The sequence below is a fragment of the Moschus berezovskii genome, chromosome 3, assembly GCF_049115385.1.
Source record: "Moschus berezovskii isolate FMDL1 chromosome 3, NW_MosBer_1.0, whole genome shotgun sequence".
NCBI lineage: Eukaryota > Metazoa > Chordata > Mammalia > Artiodactyla > Moschidae > Moschus > Moschus berezovskii.
The window spans coordinates 86,767,786-86,777,872 of record NC_142462.1 but is presented as its reverse complement, the minus strand read 5'-3'; the positions used below and the strand labels follow the sequence as shown (position 1 = coordinate 86,777,872).

Genomic DNA, 10,087 nt, shown 5'->3' with positions numbered 1-10,087 from the left:
CCTGACCAGCCAGGAGAGGGGAGGAGTAGGGAGGCTCCTTCCACAGGAGTGCCCCAGCCCCAGATAGGGACTGCCCAGCTCAACACCAGTAGACAGTTAGGCTTTATTTACAGAGCCAAAGCTGTCATGGTGCTGACGCCACAGGGAAAGAATGGCCAGGGCTGCTCTGGACAAGGCTGCCTTTGTGAGTCAGGGACCTAGACCCAGGCCTCCCAGGTCCTCGTCCTCTGCCCCGAAGCCTGAGAAGCTGATGGGCTGGCAGGCCAGGCTGCGCAGGTTCACGAGACAGGCGGTCTGGGTGGTGCTGAAGTCTGGGACAGCCACCAACAACACTGTCTGGTCTTCGGGGCCTGCAAAAAAGCCAGGTGGGAGCCCATCTTAGGTTCTGGGTGAGCCCTGTCTCAAAGAAAAGTCACAAGAGGTAAACAGGCGCCCTCCCCCACCCCTGCCATCAGCACCATGGAGCACTGACCACAGAAGCTCCTTGAGACCAGAAATGAAAAGGGCCAAGAACACTGTAAAGGTCCAAAGCTAGTGCCACACTGACCAGGATGAGCTCTGGGCAAGGACAATTTCAGCTTTTGCAGAGCCTGGCCTGTCTACCCCACGGGGGCCTGGACACCCCAACACAGGCCTTCTTTGTGAGACCCAGCCCCAGCTGAGAGCATGTCCCTCATGACAGCCCAGGCCTGGGGCCCCCAGAAGACAAAACTTACCTTGGATGATTTTGGAGCCAAAGCTGGGGGTATTGCCACAGAAGTAGACGTGAGGACACTCCGGAAAGATAAATGGGTCGGTTTTATAGAAAGGGTAACAACCTGGAGGAGGACGAGGTACAGCTGAGAGTGGGACTTTGCAGCCTCACACAGGAGACATCTGCACGCTCAGGATAGGGCTGTCCCATGTAGGACGTGGGGCGCCATCTCACACATAAGACCCTGCAGCTGTCACAACAAAAATCCCTCCAGACTTGGCCATGTCACCCCAGAGGCAGGGCAGTGTGTGGTGCTGCTGCTGCCTCTGTCCTCGGTGGGCAGGGGGGCAGATGCAGGACTCTTGACTGGCTCAAGCTCCCAATATGCTCCCACGGCCTTCAGCCCTAGGCAGGGCCTTGACGATAAACAGAGATAAGACTCCAGAGTAGCTCCCAAAACAAAGGTCAGGCTTTGGGGCTTTTCCTCAGACAGGTCACAGCAAGGCTGGTGGGTGCAAATCCATGCTGGGACCCCTCTGAGCATCAGTGGAGCCCCTTTGGTCTTCCCTGACCCTTTGCCCCCACCTCGTGGGTCTAAGCCCCATTACCTAGGGTGTCAGGGGCTGTGGGGCTGATGTGCCGAACTTGCAGCGTCCATTCCAGGATCTCCAAGTGGTCCTCCATGCTGCTGTATCGGAAGATGTCACTCACGTTCTGTCCCGACGTCCCCAGGAATCTGCAAGTCAAGACTCGGCTGACCCCACCCTGGGTGGGCCACCATCTGTGCTCCTCCCACAACTGCTGGCCCGGCACCCTCATAGCAGGTTCCCAAGCCCACCTTGAAAAACAGCCTGATCCCAGGTGGGCTTTCTTGCAGCCCTGGGCCCCATCCTCCCCGCTTGGTGTCACCAAGGAAAAAGGCCAAGGATCAGGCTGGAGTGGGGCTACCTGACTCCATCGATGGTGGCCTGGTAGGGGTTGGTGACCAGCTGGAGCGTGGAGTAGGCAGTGGCCAGAGGGAACATGCAGGGGTGCAGGGGCTGCTGGGGTAGCGTGTAGTTTGTTGGGTCAAATTCGCCCGGCATCACATCCACGGGCACGGAGGCCTGGAGGGCACAGGGGCAGGGGAGCTTGTGGGGCCCAGCACCCTCCAGTCACCCTGCTGGAGTCCGCTCCCCATGCCCGCCTTTCAGTGCCCAGCTGCACCACCAGAAACTCCTGGTCCCAGGTGCTGGCCTGGCCCAGCTCACTCACGCTCAGCTGCAGGAGGATCTCATCTAGCATCTTGATGGCCTCCACGCTGGCGGCCTGGGTTTTCTTGGTCAAGTACTTGGCCTGGGAGTAGAAGTCCATATATAGGCTATCAGGTCTCAAGGGAGATTAGATCAAAGGGACACCCAGAGCCCCTGCCAGCAGGGCTGAGAGCAGAGCAAAGCCTGACTTACGGGGGGACAATAAGAGTTCTGGGCCTTTGTCCCCACGCTACCCTCAGGAGAGAGGTTTGAGAACGAGGCTGGGTCCCCAAGCACCAGAGATTTCTGGGTCATCAGAAATGCAAGACCCCATCCCCAACCCTCCGTGGGAAAAGAGACTGGAATGCAGGCAGGTGGGCGCCATACCTTGTTGATGGAATCTCTGCTCTGCGTGTTGTGGCTGAGGAGGTTCCCGGCAAGGATGACCCGGGAGACATGGGCAGCGCTGCACTGCTCCCCTTCATCCCCAAGCTGTCCCGTCACCACATCCACCAGCAGCTGGGTGCCCAGCAGGCTCTCTCCCCCGCCTCCACCCAGGCCCAGACCGGACACCAGCAGCACAAACCTGCCAGAGAAGTCGGGGTCCTCTTGGGTGCTGGGAAAGCAAGGGGGTCTCCCAAGAGGGCAGTTTGGAGTTACTGGTGGAGCTCCTCACCATCACAAGGAAGCAGGGGGGATAGAGGCAGCGACTGTGACTACCCTGGAACACTGCCCAGACCCTGGGCCCCTGCTCCTCACCTGTCCGTGTCGAGGGGGTGTGCAGGCTTCTGAGGAGCAAGCCCTGCAAAGCAGTGGTCCTCCACCAGGAACTTTCCATCATCTCCTGCAGAGCCCAGCACAGCCAGGACCGTTCCTGGGGAGGAGAAGGGTCAGGTCTGGGAGGAGCCTCCGAGAGGCTACCACCCAACATGCTACCATAGTCTAACCCTCTTCCTGAACCCAAACTCATTGCTCTGGGAATGCGAGTGTGAGCCAGCACTCAGATGTACAGGCCACCCCCTCCCTATTCCCCACCTGTGACCAGCTTTGACACGTCGATGGTGCCCTCCAGTTTGATACGCTGCAATTCATCTTCCAAGATCAGTTCATCATCTGGGTGGATGTATTTGCTCCGAGGAGGCTGGGGGAGCAGGTTGTGCTGGAATTCAAAGATGGTCATGAGGCTAGAGCCCAGCAAGGCTCCAGTGCTGGATCAGTGAGATGGCCCTGCAGCCAGCAACCGTGGGGACAGAAGCCCAGCCCTGATTCTCTGGATCCAAGGCAGGTAGCCCCATCATGCCCTCTGGGATGGGAATGTTGTTCTGGGGATGGCGTGTGTGAGCCAGCTGGCCTTACCTCTTCACTGACCTCCCGTAGGATGGAGGGCTGGAGTGGCATGGCCTTGAAGAGGGTCCCCACCACACAGCACTTCTCCCCAGGCTGCAGTTCACACAGCTTCTTCACTAGGACTCCACTGCCTGCGGCACGAAGAGAATGTGCTCAGAGACCAGGTGGCCCTTCTCCACCCCATGAAGCACTGGCCCAGTCCTCGCTGAGCACTGTGGCCCTGGTCTCCACCAAGAGGGAGAGAACATCAAACGCAAGGACCCCTGGACCTAAAGGATCGGCCCCAGGAGGACAGAGAGGCTCTGGATGCCAGGCGTCCTTGCAGGAGAGGCAGACATGCAGAGAAAGCAGCGTGAAGATGGTGCAGGGGCAGCGACCAGAGGGATGCAGCCACAGGCAGCAGTGCTGGGTCAGTCACCAGAGGCTAGAAGGGGCAAAGAAGGATCAGAGGGAGCGTGGTGCTGCCGACACCTGGATTTCGGACCCCTGGCCTCCAGAACTGGAAGGGAATACATTTCTGCTGTTTGAAGGCACACAGTTTTGGCCTTGATGTTTATCACAGCAGTCAGGGGATCCTGATGCAGAGTTCCCTCACTTATACCTAAAGTATAACACTGATTTTTAGAAAGAGGTATGCCAAGTCTCAACACAGCCCTGCCTGGACAACACTATAATTTCTTTTGTGAGTTTATAGATTGTTTCATCGACCCCACAAGTGCCTTGTCTTCTGAAAAGAGATACCCTAAATTCAAACTTCATATACCCATCCACCCCATCTTTGTAAAGTCAGACAGCCCTGTTCACTCTGAGCTCCTGAGATCCCAGAGAGAACACACAGGAAGCGTCAGGAATGAGGAGCAAGACAGGCTTGGGAGAGCCATGGAATGCAGGGGTCACTTGGGTGGGCAAGAGGGAGGAGCCAAGTCCCCGAAGGCCTGAGAGTTTGTTAGGACTTAGACCCTAAGCCTGGAGAAAACGCTAACAGGGTTATGGGATGATGTGGACTTGGGACCAGCCCTTTCCTTAGCTGGGTTCTCCAGCACAAGCCCTTCTTGCCCTAACCCTAACCAATAACATTCCACAGATCTACACCCTGGGGAGCAAAGGAGACTAATTCAGAGTAAGATAGGGAGGGTGGCAGAATGCCACCATTCTAGATAGAATACCAGACACCAACGGGAACAACAGATCTCAAAGCCGTGACATCCACTGAGCCTTCACTCAGCTCCAGGGAGCTGTGCCCAGCCCTGAGCCTGGAGCTCTTCTACCCCCGACAACACATCACTGGAGATATTATCACACACTACCTGGCTGAGGAAACTGAGGCACAGAGAGATTAAGTAACATGTCCAAGGCTACACAGCTGAGATCCAACATGCACGTCTGAGCACCAGGCAGAACTGCACACCCCTGTGCTGATGGGAAGACATCCATCCATTCCAGCGTGGGCACCAGGCCCACCTCCAGCACCGAGAATGCCCATCCATGCTCTCACTGAGCTTCCAGCGCAGAGGGAGAGGCAACAGCAGATGAGGGACCCACTGCTGGGATAAGTGCCACGAACAGACGGGAGCGAAGGCAGCAGATGCTGAGAAGGCCCTGCTGGCCCAGACAGCCTCTAAGGCACCGGACATTTAAACTGAGGTCATGAAGGAAGCCTGGGGATGGAGCATGCCAGGCACAGGGAAAGCTGACGGCAAGAAAGGGCTTGAGGTGTTCAGGGAACTTGTGAGTAGAGACAAACTCTGCCAGGGGCTGAGTTCTGGGGAGGAACCCCGGCCACATGGAGAAGCCACGTGGTGAGTGAGGGATGCTGCCCCACTAACCATCATCCAGTCAAGGCCCCACTTATCATGGGCCCCTGTCTGAATTCCTGGCCCTACTCTATGAGCAGAATAAAATGGCTGTTTCCTGTTACTGGGCAGCTTTGTGAGAAGAGAGACCTGGTACCACAGCAGGTTAAAAGATGACATTGACCTTGGGCTCGAGGAGAATGTCCTTGAAGACGTCAAGGAAAGCAAGAGAAAAGCCAGAGGAAGGAGACCCCTCTTATGTGGCGGAGAAAAGGTGACTGATACTTCTGCCTGAAGTAAAGAAAATGGAAAACATCTTCAATAGGATGATGTAGCTAGGAGACTGGGTCACGTATTCTCCTGACTGTGTATAATATTAATAAAACCAGAGCTTCCCAGGTGGTGCAGTGGTAAAGAATCTGCCTATCAATGCAGGAGATGTGGGTTTGATCCCTGGGTCAGGAAGATCCCCTGGAGTAGGAAATGGCAACTCACTCCAGTATTCTTGCCTGGAAAATCCCATGGACAGAGGAGTCTGGTGGGCTACAGTCCACAGGGTCACACAAAGTCAGACACGACTAAAGTCACTTAGCACACACGCACACAACCCAGCTAATCTTATGGGACAGAATGGACCTGGGAGCCAGAGCTTTACAAAGCTTTTCAAGTGTTTCCAATGTGCAACCTGGGCTGAGACCCAGCATGCCTGGTACCAGGTGGCAGTTGGGGATGGGGGGAAGGCAACAAAAATGAGTAAGACACAATGTTAAGTTCAGTTCAGTCGCTCAGTCGTGTCCGACTCTTTGCAACCCCATGAATCACAGCACGCCAGGCCTCCCTGTCCGTCACCAACTCATGGAGTTCACTCAAACTCACGTCCATCGAGTCGGTGATGCCATCCAACCATCTCATTCTCTGTCGTCCCCATCTCCTCCCACCCCCAATTCTTCCTAGCATCAGACTCTTTTCCAGTGAGTCAACTCTTCGCATGAGGTGGCCAAAGTATTGCAGTTTCAGCTTTAGCATCAGTCCTTCCAATGAACATCCAGGACTGATCTCCTTTAGAATGGACTGGTTGGATCTCCTTGCAGTCCAAGGGACTCGCAAGAGTCTTCTCCAGCACCACAGTTCAAAAGCATCAATTCTTTGGCGATCAGCTTTCTTCATAGTCCAACTCTCACATCCATACATGACCACGGGAAAAACCATTGCCTTGACTAGACGGACCTTGGTTGGCAAAGTAATGTCTCTGCTTTTTAACATGCTATCTAGGTTGCTCATAACTTTCCTTCCAAGGAGTAAGCGTGTTTTAATTTCCTGGCTGCAATCTGCATCCGCAGTGATTTTGGAGCCCAAAAAAATAAAGTCTGACACTGTTTCCACTGTTTCCCCATCTATTTCCCATGAGGTGATAGGACCAGATGCCATGATCTTTGTTTTCTGAATGTTGAGCTTCAAACCAACCTTTTCACTCTCCTCTTTCACTTTCATCAAGAGGCTTTTGAGTTCCTCTTCACTTTCTGCCATAAGGGTGGTGTCACCTGCATATCTGAGGTTATTGATATTTCTCCCAGCAATCTTGATTCCAGCTTGTGCTTCTTCCAGCCCAGCGTTCCTCATGATGTACTCTGCATATAAGTTAAATAAGCAGGGTGACAATATACAGCCTTGACGTACTCCTTTTCCTACTTGGAACCAGTCTGTTGTTCCATGTCCAGTTCTGACTGTTGCTTCCTGACCTGCATATAGGTTTCTCAAGAGGCAGGTCAGGTGGTCTGGGATTCCCATCTCTTTCAGAATGTTCCACAGTTGATTGTGATCCACACAGTCAAAGGCTTTGGCATAGTCAATGAAGCAGAAATAGATGTTTTTCTGGAACTCTCTTGCTTTCTCCATGATCCAGCAGATGTTGGCAATTTGATCTCTGGTGCCTCTGCCTTTTCTAAAACCTGCTTGAACATCTGGGAGTTCACGGTTCACATACTGCTGAAGCCTGGCTTGGAGAATTTTGAGCATGACTTTACTAGCGTGTGAGATGAGTGCAATTGTGCGGTAGTTTGAGCATTCTTTGGCATTGCCTTTCTTTGGGATTGGAATGAAGACTGACCTCTTCCAGTCCTGTGGCCACTGCTGAGTTTTCCAAATTTGCTGGCATATTGAGTGCAGCACTTTCACAGCATCATTTTTCAGGATTTGAAATAGCTCAACTGGAATTCCATCACCTCCACTAGCTTTGTTCCTAGTGATGCTCTCTAAGGCCCACTTGACTTCACATTCCAAGATGTCTGGCTCTAGGTCAGTGATCACGCCACCGTGATTATCTTCATCGTGAAGCTCTTTTTTGTACAGTTCTTCTGTGTATTCTTGCCACCTCTTCTTAATATCTTCTGCTTCTGTCAGGTCCATACCACTTCTGTCCTTTATCAAGCCCATCTTTGCATGAAATGTTCCCTTGATATCTCTAATTTTCTTGAAAAGATCTCTTGTTTTTCCTATTCTGTGGTTTTCCTCTATTTCTTTGCATTGATTGCTGAGGAAGGCTTTATTATCTCTCCTTGCTATTCTTTGTAACTCTGCATTCAGATGCTTGTATCTTTCCTTTTATCCTTTACTTTTCGCTTCTCTTCTTTTCACAGCTATTTGTAAGGCCTCCTCAGACAGCCATTTTGCTCTTTTGCATTTCTTTTCCATGGGGATGGTCTTGGTCCCTGTCTCCTGTACAACCTCACGAACCTCCGTCCAGAGTTCATCAGGCACTCTATCTATCAGATCTAGACCCTTAAATCTACACAATGTTACCTACAAAGTTTCTGTTTAAAGGCATAACAGATTAATTCAAAACAACATGGAAAGCCACTCAATTTTTTTTTTTTTGCTCACCACGTGGCATGTGGGATTCCAATTCCTCTACCAGGGATCGAACCCATGCCTCCTGCATTGGAAGCGTGGAGTCTTAACCACTGGACCAGCAGGGAAGTCCTGGAAGCCACTCATAAATATTAAGAATGGGGTGATGTGCATCACCCGAAAGTTGAATGTGGTGCAGGGTGGGGAGGGTGGGAGTCCTGCTTCACCAGGAATAACTTAAAGCAGGAGAGATGACCAAGGTAGAACCGGGAAGAAAGATAAAGGTCTGCACTGTCCAGGTCACTTGATTAGGAAAGACAGACGACCCCAAGGCGCAGGAAAAACATACCCAACAAACCCGGAAGAATTTCCCCAACCTCATCACTTACCCCAGCGCTGCTGGGCCCGGCTCACCAGGAAGGGCCTCATCTGGATGAGACGGGTGGCATAAATGTGGGCATACTGCCGGCTAAAGCTGCGCTCTCCCAGCCGGAAGGGCTGCGAGGAGTTGGTGTAAGTCACCACAGGCACCCGGGCAAAAGTGGCATTGCTGGCTGATGGTGGGGACAGTAGAGTGTGGGCCCTCTGGGCAGCCTGCTCAGAAAACATGGCCCTGCTCGATGTGTCCAAGCCAAGGAGGAGGTGGTCCCTGTGAAAACACAAACGCAGTCCTGCAGCCTCAGCCCACATGCACAGCAGACGGCCAGAACAGCACCTGGAACTTACTGTGTTGGCTACCAATGTCTCACCCAGTAACCTGCATCCAAAAAGGGAGATGGAGCAAGTTAAGGAATGCATCTCCCACCTAGAGCTCTCGAAACCCAGCTCAAATGTCCACTGCCCACTCCACACATCTACCTGGATGACTATCAGGGCTTCAAACTCCACATGCCCCACATAAGGGGATTCCTCATCTGCCCCCATTCAGCTCCCTGGCACCTGCCCCATTTTAGGGCGTGAAGACAGCCTTATTATTATACAAGCCTACCATAAAATAATTACCTTATGATTAAATAACAAAACATACATCAGTCATTTCTCTGCTCAAAACCCTCCAAACGTCCCCCATTTCATGGAATAAAACCCCAGGTTCCTACAGTGGCCTATGAGATCTGCCCCACTGGTCCTGCCCTCCTGCCCTCCCCCCGTCCAACCAGAAGAACTGCTCTCCTCCCTCCCATACAAGTATGGTCCACTGCCACCTCTCCCTCAGGTGTGCTCAAACCTTCTCCACCTGCATCCCTCCCCTGGCATGTCTGCTCCTCCAATGTTTATTGTCTTTCATAACATTTACCTTTCAACAAACAATACCTTTTAAGCTTATTGTCTGCTTCCTCTGAGTAGAATAAGAGCTCTAGGAGACCAGAGGTAGCAGCATTTAAGTCCACTTTTCAAATGCAGCCCCGAGCCTGAGTGAGATGTGCCAAGAACGTCAAATCCACAGCAGGTCCCAAGATCAGTACGTGGAGCAGCTCAGTCTTATACAGACGTGAAGGGATATAACAGTTCTCATGTAATGGGTTAAATAGTATGTGGTACTAAAACCAGTATCTACCCCCACCCCGTTTTTTTACAGCTATAAGTGTTTTGAATTCTGTCCCTACCGAACAGATACTGGGCCGGGACTATGTATCTGAATTAACTTTCTGCCCCAAAGTGCAGAGCTGTGGCAGCACTCCGGCCGCAATCTCAAAGGAGCCTCTCGGTCTGAAGCCCCAGACCACGGCCCCAGCCCTTACCCTGGGGCCATCTTGGGGGATACAGCAAAGACCCTGCTCAGAATTCCCTCGCGAGATGCCGCTTAACCCGCCGCCACGCGTGTACACCAAGAGGGTTAGCGCCCTCAGTCTCCACGAGGTCCAGGGAAGCAAGACCCCACTCACCTCTCGGCACGCCACGGCCCCGCCCCCTGCCGTGCGCCATCTCCCGCCAATCCGCGCGCTTTGCCCCGCCCACAGAGGCATCCCACCAATCACCGCGAGCTCCACCATGCTTATAACCGCGGGACCCGCCCGCCGCCGCGCACCGCCTCCCGCCACTCCGCGCGCCTCGCCCCACCCTTGCTGTATCTCGCCAGTCACCGCGCGGTTTATTATGCTAATCACTGTGGGGCCCGCCCACTGCCTTGCCCCGCCCCCCCGCCAATCCGCACGTGCACTGCCCCAGCCAAGACA

General features: G+C 53.3%; 1 protein-coding gene across 7 annotated transcripts; it reads right to left on the bottom strand.

The window, feature by feature from the left end:
* Positions 1–84: 84 nt before the first annotated feature.
* POLD2 (DNA polymerase delta 2, accessory subunit) lies at positions 85–9,836 on the bottom strand. Of its 7 annotated transcripts, none has more exons than XM_088834624.1 (12): positions 9,797–9,815; positions 9,225–9,391; positions 8,303–8,562; positions 3,283–3,404; positions 2,962–3,085; positions 2,686–2,800; positions 2,314–2,512; positions 1,949–2,029; positions 1,643–1,800; positions 1,303–1,430; positions 717–818; positions 85–350 (listed from the first exon to the last, which is right to left on the bottom strand). In XM_088834624.1, exons 3-12 carry the CDS (start codon positions 8,520–8,522, stop codon positions 190–192), a joined length of 1,410 nt encoding a protein of 469 aa, XP_088690750.1. In that variant the 5' UTR covers positions 8,523–8,562; positions 9,225–9,391; positions 9,797–9,815; the 3' UTR covers positions 85–189. The 7 variants fall into 7 exon arrangements, with proteins under 7 accessions (XP_088690750.1, XP_088690751.1, XP_055277098.1 ...); XM_088834625.1 differs by having other exon boundaries at positions 9,225–9,322; positions 9,797–9,812; XM_055421123.2 differs by lacking the exon at positions 9,797–9,815 and adding an exon at positions 9,653–9,673.
* Between the last annotated feature and the right edge of the window lie 251 nt (positions 9,837–10,087).

Excerpts from the sequence above, each read along its gene's own strand:
- POLD2 (XM_055421127.2), bottom strand. Across the intron at positions 3,086-3,282 it reads TACGGGAGGTCAGTGAAGAG|CACAACCTGCTCCCCCAGCC; the intron begins GTAAGGCCAGCT and ends TTTGAATTCCAG. Across the intron at positions 2,030-2,313 it reads GCAGAGATTCCATCAACAAG|GCCAAGTACTTGACCAAGAA; the intron begins GTATGGCGCCCA and ends TTCTACTCCCAG.